The sequence below is a fragment of the Corvus kubaryi genome, unplaced genomic scaffold, assembly GCF_017639235.1.
Source record: "Corvus kubaryi isolate FWS band 111438036 unplaced genomic scaffold, C.kubaryi_AGA036_p1.0 37260, whole genome shotgun sequence".
NCBI classification, from domain to species: domain Eukaryota; kingdom Metazoa; phylum Chordata; class Aves; order Passeriformes; family Corvidae; genus Corvus; species Corvus kubaryi.
The window spans coordinates 6900895-6921222 of record NW_024581077.1 but is presented as its reverse complement, the minus strand read 5'-3'; the positions used below and the strand labels follow the sequence as shown (position 1 = coordinate 6921222).

The window sequence follows — 20328 nt, the reverse complement described above, 5'->3', positions numbered from 1 at the left end:
GGGTGAGTGTAGGTCACAAGGCTGAGCAATGAATCATAGAACATGACAAAGGGCAGAGCCAGATCCACAAGTTCAGCATCATCCCTTAAACAAAATGCTGCTGGTTCAGGGGGAAGCCCTGATAGCTTAGGGTTACGCCCGCGTGCTCCATGCAGTGTGTGACCTGTTTGCCTCCCCAGGGTAACTGCACCACCTGTGATGGCAGAGATGATAGCAAGGAGTACGCCAACATCCGCTCCGCTATGAAGGTCCTCATGTTCACCGACACGGAGAACTGGGAGATCTCCAAGCTGCTGGCTGCCATCCTGCACATGGGCAACCTGCAGTATGAAGGTAAAAGGACAAAATACAGGGACATGGTCCAGTGCACTGCTGCTCTTTATTCTGCATGCTGACAGGGAGCCAAGCTTAGGGATGGAGGGCTGTATCCAGAACACCTGCCATGGTGCCATGCCAGGCACTCAGGTGTTTATTGTGGCATTGTAAGGACAAGGAATGAGGAATAACTCCACCTGCCCACAGCAGGGCTCCCAGGCTGCAGTGTGCTCAATGACATCCACATTTTCTGAATGTTGTGAGGTTGAATATGGCCACAGGCCATTCAGTACATTCAGATTTTACAAGGAGAGGCTAATGGAGTATTTGACAGGTGCCTGTGTGATTGGATATGCCTTTGTAAAGGTACCAAACAGCTCTGCTGTCAGAAATGACAGTGATTTAAAAAGCCTCTTTGGAAGACAGAAGCCTAAAGCACTTAGATGCTAGAAGTATTTCTAGGTTCTTTACTGTCTTGTCTAGCAGAGCAGAGTGCAGGTCCTTTGCAGCCAGCAGCAGGACTCCAGCAGATGTGTGAACTTTTCTCTCCCTTCTATGGCCAGATTTTGCCAGGACATCACACAGAGGGAGTGGAAAAAGACCCTTTCCCCCACCCCATCCACCTTCTGCAGAGACACGTCCCTTGCTGATGGCTTTCCCTCTGCCTTTCTTTCCCCAGCTCGGACCTATGACAACCTGGATGCCTGTGAGGTTGTTCAGTCAGCATCACTCATCACTGCGGCAACGTTGCTGGAGGTCAGTGGCCCTGCAGTGCTGCTGTTCCCTTTCTGATTCAATCCCAGGTTTTTAGTATTGTGGCAAGGCTTCAGCTGAGCCAGCCTGTCCTTGCACCACCAGCTCTAGGAAGCTGAAGAGGCCCAGATAAGCCATATTGTGTCCTGCACATGAAGGTGAGTGTCTCCATCTGCGCTGAGTAGCCAGAGGACGCCACAAAGATGGTCAGAGGGCTGGAGCACCTCTTCCGTGGAGACAGGCTGAGAGATTTGGAGTTGTTCAGCCTGGAGAAGAGAAGGCTCTGAGGACAGCTTAGAGCCCCTTTCAGTACCTAGAGGGGCTACAAGAGAGCTGGAGGAGGGACTTTTGACAAGGACGTGGAATGACAGGACAAGAGAGAATGGCTTCAAACTGAAAGACGACAGGTTTAAATTAGATATTAAGAAATTCTTCACTGTGAGGATGGTGAGGCACTGGAACAGGTTGCCCAGGGATTTTGTGGCTGCTCCACTTGTGCAAAAGGCCAGGTTTGATGGGGCTTTGAACAACGTGGTCTAGCAGAAGGTGTTCCTGCCCTTGGCAGGGGGGTTGGAACTAGATGATCTTTAAAGGTCTTTTCCAATCCAAACTATCCTATGATTCTATGATCTGAGCTCCCCTTCATACCAGCTGATAGTAACAGACCCTCTGTTGCACATCGTCCTAGTAAGGACATCCAAAATAACTCAGTCCCTAAAGCAGGGTGTTTCCTTCATTGATACAAAGAAAGTTCATGACGGTACTTGAGACAGATGTCATATATACTCTGTGTATCTGAAGTGAGGTGAGATGACCCTCGCTGAAACCATGGGTGCAGTGGCTGGAGCATTCTTCAGTGGTCTTCTCAAGAGCTGACAGGGATCCCTCAGGGACATCATCTTATCTCCATAGGCACTGCTGGTCCCAGAGTGTGATCCACAGCTCTCTGTCCACTTAGGGAGTGGACATTTCCCTGAAGAAGCATAAAAAGGAGTCAGGGTGATGCAAAGCTTTAACCATTCTGGTAGCATACAGCTTTGCAGGCTTTACTTCTTTCTCGTCCTGTCTTCCCACACGTCATTAACATTTCATGCTAAGCCAAAAGAACACCTTCCAGATGAAAATACGGTATAAAAATGTTAATTTTTCTCTCTGAAAATGTCTGTGTCGTCATTTGAGGTACCTCTCCTGTATGGCAGCTGTGTTTGATGTTGTCTCTGTCAGGTTGAGCCTCAGGATGTGATGAACTGCCTTACCAGCCGGACTATAATCACGAGGGGTGAGACTGTCTCCACCCCTCTCAGTATGGAACAAGCGCTGGACGTGAGGGACGCTTTTGTAAAGGTAAGTCTTGGGGCATTTCCTTATGCCTTCTGTTGATAAGCTGAAGAAATCTGCCCCTCCTGAGACTGGAGCATCCACTGCACAGGAAAAGGGTCTCGCTTGGGGCCTGTGTGAGCTCAGATCAGCAGACGCCCTTGAAACCATGTTCTAATTGGGATGCACAAAGAATTGAGATGGAAGGAGACTAGGTAGCCTGCTCTGCAAAGGATTTGCAATCTGGACTTGAGATTGTCTGTAGTCAAAGGGGACCTGCAGAAGAACCAAGAAGTCTGAAATTACTTCACCTCAGCTTCAGGAAAGATCCTCAGCTGCTGTAAATCAGAGAAACTCTACCAACACCTCTAGCACCCACACCTGAATTTCAGGATTAGGGACGTAAGCAGCAGTAAATACAGTTGAACAACACAGGGCCAGGGATAGAGCAGTCTAGCAGCCATCAGAGCACACAGAACATCACTTGAGACTTTGGGGAGATGAAGGTTGATGGGGTGGGTGTGCATCACTGCTGTGCTGTTTGCAGCCCCATGTAAAATTGTGAGACAAGCATTATTGGCATGCTTTGGCCAACTTGGGTCCTCACTTTATCTGTGGGGAAATGGTAGATAAAGCTGGTTTGATAGCTAGCCTGCAAATCCTGACAGTGTCTTCTTTAGTGGTGACGAGCTTTTGAATTGAGCTCCCCTCTTGGTTGCACTGCTGTAGCTTATAAAATAAAAATCAATAGCAGTTTAAAACGTGAAGTTCTGAAATTACTGAAGCAGCAATATCTGTTTCATTAAATCATCAGACTCTTCAGCCAGCACTGCAGCGTTTCAATGAGCACTTTGTCCAAGTGAGCAAGATGTTCTTGCAGTGTAACATGGCTCTGCTCTGCTGATCTGTAGAGAGAAATATGTGGAAACCAAAGAAAGGACTGTCTGGCTTCATAGCGAACCCATAGATCCAGCATTTAAGACTATCCAAATTTGCGGTTTTGCTCTCAGTTGTCTTTTAGCTAGGCTTTCAGGTCTGTTTTCCTTGATCTACATAATGGTTCTTGAAGCTTTAAACCATGCCAAGAGTCTGGCTCAAACGTTGGTGAGCACATCCTCAGGGACTGTCTGATTGTTGGCCATGGTTTAGAAGAACCTGTGTCATTGAGGGTGGAATGGTGACACAGAGTTGCAGGACAAACTGCTGAACTGTCTCAGGGAGCTCCATCTTTGGGATGTTGCAGGGAATTTATGGGCGACTTTTTGTGTGGATCGTGGAGAAGATCAACGCTGCAATTTACAGACCTCCTTCCCAGGAACTCAAAAGTATCAGGAGATCCATTGGCCTTCTTGACATCTTTGGCTTTGAGAACTTCACTGTGAACAGGTATGGAGCCTGCAAAAGGAGAACGAGGTCTTGCTCCTCATTCACAAGCCCAAGCTCAAGGTCTTGCAGTCCTTTCACCTCTCTTGAAGTGAACTGGACTGGGTTGGTCCAAGCCTTTTTCTGTATGAGAAATTATCAGAGCTAATCAATTGCAGCAGACAGCATAGTTCCTAAACTGGTTTAGACCACACACATAACATTGTTTTGGGAGAAAAACTGATTGTCTGAACCAATAAGGAAATTCTAAGCCAACAGCAGCCTTACTGAGAGGTTGACAAGGTCTTAGAGTACTACTTCAGGCATGGAGAGACATGTAGAAAAATTAACCATGATGGATCTAAAGTTGCCTCTTCTTGACCTTCCCTCCACAGTTTTGAGCAGCTTTGCATTAACTTTGCGAATGAAAACCTGCAGCAGTTCTTTGTGCGCCATGTCTTCAAACTAGAGCAGGAGGAGTACAACCTGGAGAACATCAACTGGCAGCACATCGAGTTCACTGATAACCAGGATGCCTTGGACATGATTGCTATCAAGCCTATGAACATCATCTCCCTCATTGATGAGGAGAGCAAGTTCCCCAAGGTGTGTTTTGGGCCCAGCCTTGCTGCCAGTGATTCTTCTGGTTTTATCCCCTTTGTACTTGCATGCTGGCATTCTGTGAGAGATCTGCTCAGCCCCAAACACACATTCACCAGTGGCCTGCCTATTTATAGTTTTTATTGCTCTCTTAAATTTTCTTCCATCAGTATCACAGCCATAATAAAACAAGTGTTTGTGATGGGAAAATATGCCTGCAAGAGGCTCAAGAACATCTATTGGCAAAGTTTAAGAGAAAATAGTGTTAAATGTACTCCTTTTGGAGCATTATTTTGAATACAGCATTACATATCAGTGATATTTAATCAGTTTCTGTAATTTCTGCACTTGACATATCCTCTCCAGCATACCACTTCTCAACATAAATGCACAAGACAAGAAAGAAATGTGCCATTGACTGGAAAATTATTTCAATGGGAATAGCCTTGGTTAAATGTCAGATCTTTTCATGCATGAACAGGGTACAGATGCCACCATGTTACACAAGCTGAACTCCCAGCACAAGCTTAACACCAACTATATTCCTCCAAAGAATAACTACGAAACCCAGTTTGGCATCAACCATTTTGCTGGAATTGTTTACTACGAAACAAAAGGTATGGAGCAGCTTCTGGGGCAATTCAGGGGGTGAGGGGATGTCCATGGCAGATAAGCTGCTGTTGTGTTGGAGCAGGGCAGGGTGGTAGTCCACAGTAGTGTCAGTGTCCTTTTCTGGCTGCAATGACTTGACCCTCCAGCTGTGCCCATGAGCTGCAGAGTTTGGTGCCGTTTCATTCGTGTGTGCCTGTGACAGAATGGCAGTGCTTTGCACCACTGCATCTTCGATCCAGTCTGAAGATGTGCCTCTGTCTTCCTTCTCATGGTCCCTCTCTCTCTGCCCGCTCATTACTCCCATTACCTCACCAAGAACATCCAGTAATCCACCAACCCAGAAGCTGCTTGCAGCTCCCATACTGCCCATGTTGCACTCTGTCATCTATGTGTTGTCCCATTATTTCTCTAGGTTTCTTGGAGAAAAACAGGGACACGCTGCATGGAGACATCATTCAGCTGGTGCATTCCTCAAAAAACAAATTCATCAAGCAGATCTTCCAAGCAGATGTGGCAATGGTAATGCAGGCGGGAGAAGATCTTTATTCACGAGGAGGGGTGTTCCTGGAAGGGGTGGAAGATTTGCAGACTCATGTTGCTATGATGCTCTTTGGGGTGTTTCAAACCTGTTAGTGAGAGTCAGCCATCAGGAAGTGTTAATGCAGTGCCATGGATGCATCCACATTCATGCCCCCAGTTCACTGCTTTTTGGTTCATCAAATATTATTTTTTTGCTGTGATTGCCCCTCTCTGAATTGTGTAGGGATTGGAACAATCAGATTTGTGATTGTAGAAATCTGAGAGAAAAGGAACTGTGCCTTCCACTTGATACATTCAGATGTGTGTGTAATAGAATGAGAAGTAAACTAACAGAGGGCAGGTTTAGATTAGGTATTAGGAAGAAATTTTTTCGTGTGAGGGTGGTGGGATACTGGCACAGGTTGCCCAGAGAAGCTGTGAATGTCCCATCCCTGGAAGTGTTCAAGTGTTCAAGCAATCTGGTCTAGTGGAAGGTGTCCCTCCCCACGGCAGGAGGGTTGGAACTACGTGACCTTGAAGGTCCCTTCAAACCCAAACCTTTCTATGAGTCCAAGTAAAAGCTAAATACTTGCCAATCAGAGTAGAACAAAGGGAGAATCTTGCTGGTCTTTATGCACTGCCACAGGACTTGGAGGGAGCAGTTGTATTTTACTGTTACAACAGCAGAGAGAGAGAACACCAGTTATGAAAGCTGAACTTTAAAGCTCCTCTTTCCTCATCCCAGTCCTCCAGGAGGTTATGTGTTGACTCCATGCTCAGTGTGAGAGAAGACTGTGTGCCCTGAAGCTTTAGAGAAAGGCAGAGTTATTTCTTTAACCCTTTCCACCCCATTTGAGCATTTTTTAGTGGGATACCAGCTTAAATGCTGAGATTAGTGACCATTTCACCGTTAATAACAACACAAATGTGTGGTATTTTCTTCGGGAAGTTGAAAATCTAAATCTCTCTACTCAGCCCTGCTCCCAAAATTAAAGTAGAAAGTGTTTTAAAATATCAGTCTTGCAGAATCTAAAAGTCTATACAGATCAGTCACTATGGCCAAATCCCCCAGTTTTTCCCTAAGCAAAAGCCATGGAACTGTAGAGGGTGTGGGGACAACATTTTTCAAAGCAAACAAACTTTTGGCAGTCCGAGTCCCATTTCCAAATGCCAGCCAATGCCACTGATGGACCAAGGGACTTAGGGACTTTCAGGAGTGCCAAGCTGTAAGTGCTGAATTCCTTTACATGATAAGGGAAAGAAATATTTACATTCCCAAGACATTTCTTTAAATGTGCTACATGCTGTTTTGAAAGCCTTGGTCGTAACCTTTAGCCATTCCCTTTTGCTCCTGCTGAAATTAATGATCATTATCCTTTCGACTTCATTACGAATAAGAGAACATTTATCAATTATTAATTAAGCTACCAATTGGCGTGACACTCCTGGTGGGTTCAGAGCTATCCTCAGATGTGGATGCTCCTGTTGAAGTAGACACTAACTCCCTTAGCATCAGTGCTGCTGCTTACTTTGCTTTTTATTGCTTATTCCTCGCTGCTTTTTATTTTTGGTGTAAGCTTTTGACCTTGGAAGTGATTTCTTTCTTCTTTGGGCAGAGTAGAGATGCACTCTGGGTGATCAGCAAGAGGGTTTACACAGTCACGCAAGCTTTCTCACGGGGACACCTACCAAAGCATCTTTAAAAAATGCTGGAAGTATATAATAGCAAAGTTGGGATGTCTGCCTGGATGTCATCTAGAATGTGAGAACTGAAACCTTTGAAAGCATCAGAACCCTTTTTTTTTTTTACAGAAACCATTTGGGTTTTTTCTATAGTTCCACTAGACATCTTCAGAATCTGTCCCAAGTGGTGGTCTCTGTGCTTTGATACTTTAATGATGTCTGGTTTTCTTTTTTGAATTAGAGGTTTTTAGCCTGACTGTCATGGAACTGGAAGAGGAGCCAACATTGTGTACCAGCTCCCCTAGACATGCATAGGGTTGTTGTGAAACTGGAGAGCACTTATTCCCTGAACACCACCATGCAAAAATTCTCAGACAAGCAGGATCCAATATAGGGCTGAGATGCTTTTGCCAGTGCTTTCCACCAAAGTTCAGTAATGTTTGCACCCCCTTTCCTAGGACACGTGCCCCAAAAGAAGGAGCAAGTGAGCCTGGGTCATGAAAATTGACTGCATGTAGCAAAGATCTGTGGTGAAGTGTCCTTGGAATGTCTTGGAATGGTGCATGCCTTCCCTGAGCATCAGTGAGGCAATCTGTGGAGGAAGAGATGCTCAGGCTTGGGCAGTCAAATCTAACATCTTCCCTTAAAAAGAGACATGTGGCTGCTCTGCCAAGGGCTAAATCAAATCATGAGGCATTTTGCTCAACACCTTCCAAACTTTGGTTCTCAGGAGCTTATTGACAAGTTTGTAGGATTTTGTGGGTCAGTGACAAGCAAGTCCACATCTGCTTTACATTCACTCTTTCAAATGGGGTCCTTACAATCTAGAAACTTGAGAAAGCCACAGATCAGATCAGAGAAATTTGAAAACCAGTTGAGAGTGTATCTTTGAATATTGTAGTAACTGTTTGGTCCCTGAAAGACCTAATATTTGTGCACAATGAAACCTGTGTGGTGAACTGGGTGTTTCTGGAGCACATGGGGCTGTAAAGTCTCATTTATGCACAGCCATCACAGAGAAGGTCTGTCTGCATGTGTTTGCTGAATGGGAACATTGCTTTGAGTGGTGCCAGGTGAAATTATGGATTGAGTGGGAGTTGTACACTGTTCCTCTGAGGAATCAGCTGGTATGGTCTGGCAGCATTGCTTGCTCAAGGAACAGGTAGAAGGAGCAGTGGAGGATGGAACCCTGTAAAAGGAAAAACAAATGGGAAACTGAGGGGGCTTTCCCCTTGGCAAAAGTTGAAACTCTATCCAAAATACCTGATTTTTGGGATTAAAATTAGGGAGGAAGGGAGGGATTTCTTTGGAATTTCTGTGTTTTGTTCCTGGCACCTTCCCAGCCACTGTATACTGAGAGCAGAGATGAGTGAGGATGAAGAGTGGGAATGGCTGAAATTGGATGGATAAAGAGTGGGATTAAAAAATGTACAGTTTGTTTCCAAGAAGCAAGAGCTGAACACTGGCAGTTCCCTCAGCTTCTGAGAAGTTAACATCGAGACAAAGGGGAAAAACCAGGAGAGGGTTAGACAAAAATCTAAGAATAAATGGACTTTGTTCATGAGATGTATTACAGCTGGACCTCCAAGACTAAAAATGTCAGGCTCCCATTTCAGTTATTCCTTCTTTTCACTTTTGCTCTTCTCTGTCTCTGTTTTGTGTTTTGTTTTGTTTTTTTTACCTGTGCTTCGTGTAGTTTCTCTGTGGCTATGCATCCAGCACATTTGGCCAGTCGCCCTCGCCCACACCCACACCAAAGGTAAACTGAATACATGAGTTCCTCTGTTGTATACTCACCTCTCCTTGGCAAGGATTGTGCTTTACTCCTGTTGGTTTATTCCTCTTCCTGCACTATCTATAGAGGATCCATTTCAAGTGACCAATGTGACGGAGAGCATTTTTACAGCTTGTTGAATAGGTACAGGTGTATGACTGTGTCACTTAATTCTAGGATTCAACTCAGAAGAACTTTGTAATGGTGGGAATTTGGTTTGGATAAAATCAGAACCAGGCTCAGCCATAAGTTTTTTTTCTTGATATTTTAATCATTTTAAATAACTTCAGATGGATCATCTGGGATTTGGCTGTTGTTTACCGCAGTGACACCATTGGCTTCAGTGGGACATTATTCCTCCAAACAACTGCAAATCTGGCCCTCTTTTGCACTTTTTGAGGCAAGACAGCTCACGTGCAAAGGGAGACCCCTGGACTGCATTTCTAAATGCTATCGTTTTTGGAGGTGAAGGGTTAGTTCTTGTTCAAGGGAGACCTCAGATCCAAGTCTTCAGAGACAAGATAAGATGAAATTTTGTCATGATCATCAAAACAGGCTTTTGGCATCGTTTTTAGGTCTTTTCTGTTGCATCTCATCTGCTGACTGGTTCTGATAGCTTCCCAGACTTTGCTTGCTAGATATTTGGCTGTAAGGTAGCATATTGTGTGCTAAAGATTTTGTGCTATAAGCTTTCTGACTCTGCTCACATTTCGATAACCCCTTGATAACCAGAGGATTAGCCTGCTTTTCAAAATTCAAATCCTTGCATGGGGCTGAATTTCATCTTTTTTTACTTCTGCAATATCTTGGATGTTTGGATTTGGAATTCCAATGAGGAGGATGTGACCCAAAATGGCTGAAAGCCATTCATTCCTTCCTCTCTGTATCATGGTTAAAACTGTTTCAATTGGAACATATCACTGGGCCTTGCTCTAGAGTTGTAGCAAAAAATAATAGTCCTTCCTGAGTCAGGATATGAGAGAGCTGGAGAGGGATTTTGACAAGGGTACTGAGTGATAGGACAAGGGGAGTGGCTTTAAACTGAAAGAGAAAAGGTTTAGATGAGGTATTAGGAAGAAATTCTTCACTGTGAGGGTGATGAGGCACTGGCACAGGTTGCCCAGAGAAGCTGTGGATACCCCATCCCTGGAAATGTTCAAGGCCAGGTTGGGTGGGGCTCTGAGCAACCTGGTCTAGTGGAAGGTGTCCCTGCCCATGGCAGGGGGGTTGGAACTGAATGAACTTTAAGGTCTTTTCCAAACCAAACCATTAATGATTCTATGATTCTGTGGTGGGATTAAATCCAGGAGAGAAATGTGCAAAATCTGTCGGAAATGTTTAGGCCAGTTTTTTTCCTCTGAAGATGTCAACAGGAGATGCAGGGAAATGGGAGTTTTGTTGTTGTCATAGTTGATCTTACAACTAAGCCTCATGTTTTGTAGGTTTTCTAATGAATAATAATTGTTCATATTTGTTAGACACTGAGGTAAAGGTGGAACAGCCAAGATAAAAACGATCTTTCATATATATATATATATATGCATGTCAATAAGCTTATAGTTCAAAATAGTGATACTCGGCACTGTTATGTAGCCCAAGTCAACTTTGCAACTTTGCATTGGAAGGCACTTTCCAGACTGCACAGCCTTTAGGAGAGAGACTGTCTCTTCACTATATGACACTGCATAATGAGGTGGCCTCAGTTTTCAGTGGTCACCTGAAGGCCACCCCAGTGACATTTCATATAAAAACATAACAAACAATAAGCATCATTTTTCTCAGAAACTGCATGTCCCATTGGCATGGCCCAATTCAGTTACCTTATAATCCTAAAGAGATGGGAAGATAGTCCTTTGTCCAGAACCTTTCCTCAAAGTACTGCTGGTAATACAAGCTTCTCCTTCCTTCCTTAGCTCTCCTCAAGTATTTCATCTTTCTGCATTTCCACTGAAGCAGGTTCCATCTCCTGATGGTGTTTCTGGTGCACCAGCAGCCTTCTCCTTCAAGGAGGAGAAGGTGCAGAGGGACAGAAGGAATAACTTCTACCATTTCTGGCTCAGTGACATTTCTCCTTGTAGTTGCCATTCTCCTTGCCTTTTGTCTTGGTGTTACTGCAAACAGCCATGTACGTGTTTGCACCTCCAAAGTTCAGACTGGCTTGAGATGGCAGAAAGAAGCAGAATTGAAGCATGTCCAAATGTCATGCTGGTCTGCACATCATTCTAAACTCTCTTCTGCATGCTCCTTCCCTGTAAATCATTGAATTATCTTCTTTTTCTCATTTTTCTCTTCTGGTTTTGAGTCTTTTCTTCCTTTGGTACAGAATACAGACTGAGTGCCCCAGTTTTGGGTACAGCACCTGTGAATGCTGCTCATCCTTCCCCACGGCACACAGGTCTCATCCTCCTCTTCTACTGGGCTTTGTATGCACACAAGTGAAGAGAGAGTCTGAGTCCCAAAGATGTTGCAGTCTCAGAGTTTGAAAGCTAAGAAGTGTCTGGCCAGGGAAAAGCAGAATGTATCAGCCCTTTTCCCATCAGGCTATGAGGACTGGGTCTGGTTTTAGCTAAGAAAATGCTTCTCCTCTGCAGTAAATTCTGTCTTTTTAGTGCCTTGCTAGGCTGTGTTGACAGGCTGCTTCACTCCTTTTTGGGGTCATTTTGTTGAAGTAAGGGAAGAGGTGTGATTCTCTCCAAGCTGCTGTTGAGGTGAGGCAGAAGGAACCACAATGGCTTGAGTGGTGTCACCTATCCCTGAAGGAGGAAGCTGATGAAAAACACTTGTCAGAGTATTCATTGTGTATCTGAGAGCCCAAATAGTGCCCATAGGGCTGATGCCCACTATTGAGAGGGGTCTGTGCACAAAAGTCAGGCCCTGAGATGTCATCCCTGAATGGGATGATGTGGTCTTGACAGGGGGAGCCCAGACCACTCTGACTATTTGGACAGGAAGACAAGCTGCTCTCTGGTCACTGTCCCTTCCTTCCAACCCCTCCCAGCAAAAAGCTCTCAGATGTAAGGATGGAGATGGCACCAGTGCTTTTTGCCAGATCTGGATGCATGCAGGAAAGAAATGCAAGGCACCAGCAAGCTGGAGAGGCATTTCTTGCTGTCTGGGAGCAAACCACCCGTGCATTCCCTCGTAGACCCCTTGTACAAAGTCTTGCTGCCTTCCTAATACCATGGCTTAAAAATGATCTCTCCCAGCCAAGCCCAAATTGACAAAAATTTGGCTAACATGCAGTTGTTTCCAACTGCCAGCTCTGCTCCTGTTGCTGCTTCTAACCCCTGTGGCTATCCTTCCACATCTCACAGAGGTGACCTGCACGCATAATTAGCAAAGTGATAAGAAAACATTCATCAAAGCCTTTCAGACCAGGATTCTTGCTGAAACAGCCTTTTCCTCAGAAAATCTGTGACAAAATACGAGCATCAGACTCTACTATGCTCTGCAGGTAGCAGTTGTGTCCATTAATTACTCTAGATTTGTTAGCAGTTTGTCCTTCTGGGGAGGATTTTGCTGGGAGAGATCACTGGTAGCCCCCCATGCTCTTCTTGACAAGCAGGCCAGATTTTTGTGGTGTTTGCATGAGCTGGGTTTTCTCTTGTTGGAATTCCATGATGACTTTGTGTTTGTCTTGATTGGGTTTGTCTCAACATCACATCCAACCTGAGCTCTGTAAAATCCCTGTTCGTGGTAAAGGGGTTGGACTAGAGGGAATTTATAACCCCTTCTGATCCAAACTGTTCTGTCATTCTATGGAATTCCTCAGTTTTGGGGGGGTGGGAATGTTGAAGGTTATTAGTGCTATGTGATGAAGCATATGTAAAGATTTTAGCAAAAGTAGAAATAAACACGGCAACAAAAATATGCAAATAAACACTGCAAAATGTGGCAGCAAGGCCAGTGCAGATGAGGATTTTGTGACTCCACACATGGCTTGACCACCTGCAAATAAGAGAATGTTTGGAAGAAAAATGCATTAAAATCCTGCTGGAATCCTCCCTTTGGGAATTCTCTGGCCATCAGGTCATGTCACATGTTCACCCTGTTTTTAATTCAGAGAGAGTTGCCTCCTGGTGCCAAACTTTTCCTCCAACCTTTCAGCATTGTCTGCTGCCCCACAAAGACCCCCTGAACACCAGACCCCACTAGACACACAGCATCACTGTGATTGATGTGTCATGAGCTCAGGTAATAGTGGCTGGCACATGAAATGAGCTAGGGACTTCATTCGGAGGTGGTTTAACAAGGTTTTCCCAGAGCAGGGAGAAGGGATCTTAAGGGAAACATATACGTTCTCATTTAGAAACACTTGCCCCAAAATAGAGGTTGGGTTATTAATTTGACCAAGGGAGCTAAACTAAGAAAAATACTCCAAATCATCCTGATTCACCCTAAATACTCACCTCACTTAGTCTAGTTAATCTTCTTTTCCAAAAGCAACTGGAATCTGTGGTGGTACAGGTTGAGGAGTCTCAGCAGAAGTTCCTGAGCTGTTGCAGAGTCACCCTGCAGCAAGCATTCCCCTGGATTATATTTTACCCTAAATGGGTCTCTGGTTCTTGTTCCAGGGAGAAGGAGGAGCTCAGCCTGACATGAGGAACCATGACAGAGGGTTTGGCATGCCCATGCTGCAATCCATGGGGACAGGGAAGCCTGTGCTGCTCCTGAGGAGCATCCCTGGGCAGGTGTATTGCCCCAAGCTGTAATACAAAGAATTTTGATGGCCCAGAAGAGGCAGTATGCTCTTATGGGCAGATCTTCCTCATGGCTTTGCATAGGGAAGATGGGTTTTCCAGTCACACAGCAAGGTTCAAGCAGGAGAAATTAAATCATGGCACTTTTCCTGCCTGCACAGAGCCATATGGAGTAGGCTGCCGGAGCCCGGCCATTGCAAGTTCACAGGCTCTGCCCTTCCCCTCTCCTGCCACAACTTTCAGCCACCTCTGGCCCCACTCCCCACTCCAGCCCCGGCTGTTGCAGGAGGTTCCTGGGGATGTGGCCAGAGGGGAAAGGCACTGTTATCCTTTCATTTCCTGAGTGCACTCCGCTGCGGTTTTGCAGGGAGCAGAGACAAGGAAGCGCTCACCGACGCTCAGCAGCCAGTTCAAGCGCTCCCTGGAGCTATTGATGAGGACTCTCAGTGTGTGCCAGCCCTTTTTTGTCCGCTGCATCAAGCCAAATGAGTACAAGAAGCCCATGGTAAGTCCTGCTTTTCTCTCCTGGTTCCTTTTTGTACAGGATTGCCCGTGGGGTCATTCTGCCCTGGAGCTACCGCCAAAACTCCTTTGGGCATCAGTGGAGTCAGGATTGACCCTGCGCGCTTAGAAAACCAACCCGCAGCCTCTTGTGCAAGCAACAGAGTCACAAAAGGATTAGCAAATTCAGGCACTTGCTTTGCAGTCCAACTGCACCCCAAAACTTCTTGCAGGGGGTAGCTCCTGACCCTGCCTTTCTTCCCAAGGGCAATCTCAAGGAATTCACCCTGCAGCCCTTTATCCTATAGGAAATGCCTCTCCGTTTCCATAGGGGGTAGTCTCCTTCCTGCTAGAGACTTCAGCTGAGCCATGTTCTGTGGCAGAGTTCAGTGCTTTCTAAAAATCATCTTCCCATGGGTGTTTCCCTGCAAATCTTGGCTCTCAATGGATCTCCCTTATTTTAAATCCTGTTTGATCCTTTCCACTGCCTTTTTATTTTCTTCACCAATTACAAAAGCATGGTTTTAAAAGCAGAGGGAAAAAGAGGCAAAATAGCACAGAGGAAATGTGAGAGGAGTTATCTTGCTCAATTCACAGTGATTTGCTTCAAAAGCAATGTACACTATGGGGGCAAACTTCTGGGAGCAAATGAAAAGGAAGGACAGGGCTGTCAATCCTCCTGACCACAAACTGCTCATGGAGGGGACTCTTAGTTTTGCAGAAGAAGGCAGGTGGGTGTTGTATGCCCTGATCCCATTCCCCACACTTTGCAGGATCAGACACTGATGCTGTGAGCTATCACTGTTACCTGCTCACCAGACTTAATAGCAATACTGCTTGGAGAGGAAGAGCTTTATTTAATAAATAAAGTTAATATGGCCAGAGCTGGGGCTTTGTCTGAAGTCAGTGTCTGTTAGCAAAGCTCAGATGAGTGTAAAAAAGCAAAAAATACTGAATTTCAGAGCTGTTATGTACAAGCAGTGTTTGAAACTTATTTTTGCTGTTCAGTGAATCTAGTATGATGGAGAACAAAAGGTTTGGTGCCTCTCTCAGATCATTTTACTGTGCTCTTATCCTGGTTTTGGTGAGAGTAAAAAGGCACCTGTTAGCCTGTTAATGGAATACCTTGGGTAAATATTTAACAGTATGTCTGATCTGTGATTATCATCTGAGCAGAGATCAGAACAAGACCTTCTTTTTGAACATAGGTGATGTTGAGAAATAGATGTACATCCTGAACTGATGTTAGCAAATTATTCCAAATGCCCTGACTCTGAGCTGTTTTTACACCTGGGTGTCTGGAATTCAGTCTGGTATTTTGTGTCATGCATAGGAAGCCTGTATTTCATCAGCTCTTGCAAGTACTAAGCCAGAAGTCTCTGTTCGACCTATTTGTCTACAGAACTTCCAGTGGGACATTAAATCAGCTCCAGGTTTGAAAGAATTAGACAAAGAGAAATTAATCTCCCCATTAAAGAAATGGGTGAGCTAACACTGAATCAGAGACTGCAGTATGATATGAAATGTGATTTCTTGCTAAATTTAATTTTGGCCTTGGTTTAATAATCCAAAGGAAAAGAAATCCCAGATAAAGGCGCACAGAGCTGTTCAGGGTGATTGCAAAAGAGAACATTGTCTGAGAGATCATTTTCTGTCCCTGCCTTTGAAGGAAAATGTACTGATAGTGATAGGAAATGGGATAGCGGAAGTGAAAGGTCAGTGGAAAGTCCTGACTGTTTGTTACTTTATGTTATTCTAAAACTTTTACTTCCTTCTAAAATGTGCTTTAGGGGGCAAAAAAACTGTTTGTATCGGGATGCTGGCTGGAGTTCTCTGGGTCTGTACATCATCTCATGCTGTTGTTTCTGAGTATTGTTCTGGTTAGTCCAAGAAAAAGGCATGGGATGAATTCAATAACAAACCATGCAAAGAAAACGCGGGGGGCTTTGGTTTCAGTCTGGACCGGGCGTAGACGAGAGATCTCTGAAGTCAGATCTTGGAACATGCGGTTTATTGCAAAGGGCGTGGGTATTGGGGCACTGCTTAGAGCTGCCAGACTCAGCTCGGAGCAGGCCCCGGAGAGCAAGAGAGTAAGCGGGTAAGTAAAGAGAGAGAGAGCGAGAGGAATGAGAGTGAAGAAGAAGTAGTGAGAGAGAGTGTAGTAAGAGAGTGTGAGTGTCTGAAGTCCTGGTTACAATACAATAAATCATCTTCTGTACTGAATATTCTAATTGTCACTAACCAATCTAATACAAGATACAAATCCTATAGCATTTACATACAGCCTATAAGAGTTCTTATATTACCATAGAGTGTTACATCTTAACTTCTAAAAACTACTCTTTGGACCCCTTCTGCTGAGCTAGTAGGGTCTGCTCTGACCCTTGGACCTGCCTGCAAGCAGAGGGTATTGTTCAATCAAGAGGGGATTACCTTCAGTTGGCCATACCATTGTTTTCCAGTTGTTCAGTAACTAAGACTTGGTATTTCAAAAGTGGCTTTCATTTCGATGTCGCTTATATTTTTCATATTCCCAAAATCTTTTGTCAGGCAATCATATTTATAAGGCTTTCCTGTTTCATCTTCCCCAACAAGAAAATCAAAACTGTCTCCAGCAGTCTGTGCCTCATCAGGAGCACATAGTTGCCCATAAGTACAATGAACGAGCCCTAAAAGATTTGCAATCAAACCCCAGTGTCCTGTAACCTCCCCAGCTGTTTGATCGGGAGCTGTGCGTCCGTCAGCTGAGGTACTCAGGGATGATGGAGACCATCCGCATCCGCCGGGCTGGATACCCCATCCGCTACACCTTTGTGGAGTTCGTGGACCGCTACCGGGTGCTCATGCCGGGGGTGAAGCCAGCGTACAAGCAGGTGAGAATCCTCTTTCACAGGTGACAATTGCTCTCTGCTGGGAATCTCCAGAGATATTTATGGGGTGCACATCCTCTCCAAAAACAATTATGCAACATTTGATCCCCAGGTGTCACAGTAGTGCTCTGGGCTTTCCAAGTGAAGGAAAAATGGTTACAGGGCTGGCAGGAACAGTTAGCCGTATTCAGCCTGTCCCTTTCACTCATCTTAAATGAGGTGACAGTAAAGCCATAAGAACCTCACTAGCAGAAAACTGCAGGATTTGGGACCAGAAAAGGTTCACACTGGGCTTGGGAGGAGCGATGGGTGAGTCTGGTCCTGGTGAATCCCAACCCCTTTTCTATCAGGGTGACCTGCGTGGGACATGCCAGCGCATTGCTGAAGCAGTGCTGGGGAAGGATGATGACTGGCAGATTGGCAAGACAAAGATATTTCTAAAGGTGAGTGGTTCTCCACATTCCCCCCACCATCTTGGATCCTTGCCTCTGGAGGCATGTCCTACCCTTTCCATCATAAGACATGACCCTTTTCCATGGTTTCTGGGCTGGCATGTCAGTGGGTAGAACCTGGGTTAAGGCAGAACATTAGGGGCCAGTTTAGGAGCAGCAGGCAGGAGGAAGTCCTGACACTGTGCCAGCACTGATGAATTCACAAAACCACACCGGCAGAAAAGTGGTCACATCCAGTGCACAGCCTTTTCCCTCCTGGGGTGAGTGGTTCAGCTTCCTCTCCTGCCTTCACCCAAAAAGGCACAGCAGCAGGAGGGATGCCCATACAGAGCCCTGCAGAGAGAGGGACATGAGCACAATAGGCTCATTTTCCTTTCTGCACATCCTTGTGCAACCCAAGATGTGCCTACAGTCTCCTTTTCTGCATCAGTCCAGCTGACACAGAGCAGTTCAACACTGCAGGTGCCCTGCAGCCCCATACACACTCATCTTTCCTTACAAACCCATTCCTGTGCTGTTCTGGGAAGATGAGGCTTCTCTTGAGCAAAAATCTCAACTATAAACCCTGACTGCTTACACCTAAATTCACCCCCAAATCCCACTGCCAGCACAAACAACCCCATCTCTTCCCCAGAGCTTGTTCTCACTAGTTGCTCTTTCCAGAGCCTGTTATCAAGATCTCACAGCTGTCAGGACAGGAAACAGAGAAATTGGGAGGCCCCAAGGGGCCGCGGGAGGTCGAGCAAAGCAGGAAATGTGTGGAACTGCCTCTGCTGCACCCAGTGTGGCATGGCTCAGCTTGCCGTGACTGGGAAAGAAAGCTGAATCACACACAGCATGGGAGGAATCAGAGTAAAGCTTGGATTGGTGCATCTGAGAGCCTCAGGACAAAGGAAATTCAGTGTTTCGAGGAGCTGGTTTTTTCCTTAGGGTAGGGAGACATTGCAGTCTTGGCTAGAAGAAGTAATGGGATCCAGGCAGCCTGGAGTTTGCTTACCAACCTCTCCAGTGCTCCTAGGAACTGGTCCCATGGCTGAGAGCAGTAGGAGGGAGCTCTGCAGGGAAGTGCAATGTAATTCAGACTGTGAAGTATTGCATTTGCAGCTTCTGGATGACCTGTTTCATTTGGGAATGAAGACTATAGATCACTAGGGTTTATGTTAGCATTTCCCCAGTGAGCAGGTGGGGTAACACTTGGGACGTAAAATGACCCAAGAGTTTATTTTGAACAACTGTCCTGGAGACGGGTCTTGTACCACCCTCTCTGGCCACATATCAGGCAGAGGGAGAGCTTGAGACATTGGTGCTGTGTTGCTTCCTCCCACAGGACCACCACGACATGTTGCTGGAGATTGAGAGAGACAAGGCCATCACAGACAAAGTCATCCTCATCCAGAAGGTGGTCCGTGGGTATAAAGACAGGTAGGTATGAACCCCACTGGCAAATGGGAGGTGACCTGTGTGGGATGCTTCATCCAGCAAGTGGCTCCTCGAGGCTGCGTCACTCCTTTTGTGCCCAGATGACCAGAGGGGACCCTGATGTGCTGACACTGAGGTACAGCGAGTACTAAAGGAAAACAGTAGAGGAAACAAGAGGATAACTGTGTTACCTGCCTCAAACCTGGACAGAATAGGACCTTCTGTCCCTGTTCAGTGCCGTCTTCAGGGGATGTGGTGTGTGCTATGACAGTGCAGCAGTGGGACTCTGAGCCTGCTGAAGGCAACCCTAAGACTCCAGTCTGTGGAGATCACCACAAGATCTCCTGCAGAGGGAACCCTGGGTCATCTACTGTGACTAAAGTTGCTCTCCCCAAGGCCCAAGGGGTTCAGAAGTCTTCCCTTTGCAACCCGGTTTCCAGACATGGGAGGAGGACAGGGAGCTCACAGGATTGTTGTGGATGAAGAGGGGGAGCCACAGCCGAGGACAGGATTCACCTATGGAGGAGGGACAGTTGTTGGGGTTTTGTTCTCTCTTACCATCCAAGCCATGGTATGACTCGGGTGGTGCTTTGCAGAAAGGGCACCTGCTGAATAACTCATCAATCTTTCACACACTAATCCTAGTAAGACCCCCAAGGCCTCCTAACACAATTGTCTCTATGTTGTCTGCAGGTAGAATCAGGTCAGGCTGGGAAGGATTGGAAGAGCAGATAGGGATAGCAGGGTGGTGTTGGTGAGGTTTGCTCTTGATATTTGGGTGAGATTCAATCCATTTTTAGGTGCTAGAACAAAATGGGAAGGACACATAGGGAAGAGATTTTAGGTGTGAGAAGGGGATGCAGGGCTGGGGGAAAGTGGGGACCATTTTCAGCATCTCCTGCTCTTCTCATTTCCATAACTGGGCATAATCTGCCTGCCCAGACCTCTCAGAGAGAGTCCCTACAGATGTTTTTTGAAAGCAAAGAGAGCTGGGGAAGGAGACATTTTCAGGCCAAAAATGCAGTGTTTATTCCATCTGGACACTCAGGTTCAAATCTCTAAGAAGTGAGGCCCAGGAGATGATGATAACTTGTGGCCGAACCAGAGGCAAATGATTGAAATTGACTTTGAAATTTGACTTTGCAGGTCCAATTTCCTGAAAGTGAGAAATTCAGTCCTGATGATTCAGAGATACTGGCGTGGACATAACTGCAGGAAGAACTATGGTGCTGTAAGTACACGGGTGCTTCCTCACACCTCTGCCTTCCTGCCTCTTTCACCTGGGACATACATGAGGACTTCTGGTTAAAAATGTCCCATTGAATGTAAGAAGTGGTGAGGTTGGCTTTTATCAGTTGGAGCAATGAAAGGAAGTTTGCTCTTTTGCTCTGTCTTCTCATTGAAGAGACCACCTCCTAGTTGTTCTTTTGCCTGTGACTTAAATGTCCATT

General features: G+C 45.7%; 1 protein-coding gene across 3 annotated transcripts in view; it reads left to right on the top strand.

The window, feature by feature from the left end:
• The window catches only part of MYO7A (myosin VIIA), a 64352-nt gene that overhangs the window by 14901 nt on the left and 29123 nt on the right, over positions 1–20328 (top strand). For 2 of the 3 annotated variants that reach the window (XM_042024204.1, XM_042024205.1), the window contains 12 exons: positions 180–333; positions 995–1071; positions 2293–2412; positions 3629–3771; positions 4143–4353; positions 4829–4964; positions 5372–5478; positions 14003–14140; positions 16851–17009; positions 17357–17449; positions 18786–18880; positions 20024–20108. In XM_042024204.1, coding sequence (XP_041880138.1) covers positions 180–333; positions 995–1071; positions 2293–2412; positions 3629–3771; positions 4143–4353; positions 4829–4964; positions 5372–5478; positions 14003–14140; positions 16851–17009; positions 17357–17449; positions 18786–18880; positions 20024–20108 — 1518 coding nt within the window. Of the gene's footprint in view, positions 1–179; positions 334–994; positions 1072–2292; positions 2413–3628; positions 3772–4142; positions 4354–4828; positions 4965–5371; positions 5479–8857; positions 8921–14002; positions 14141–16850; positions 17010–17356; positions 17450–18785; positions 18881–20023; positions 20109–20328 lie in introns of all 3 variants that reach the window. The other variant, XM_042024203.1, reaches the window with a different exon arrangement.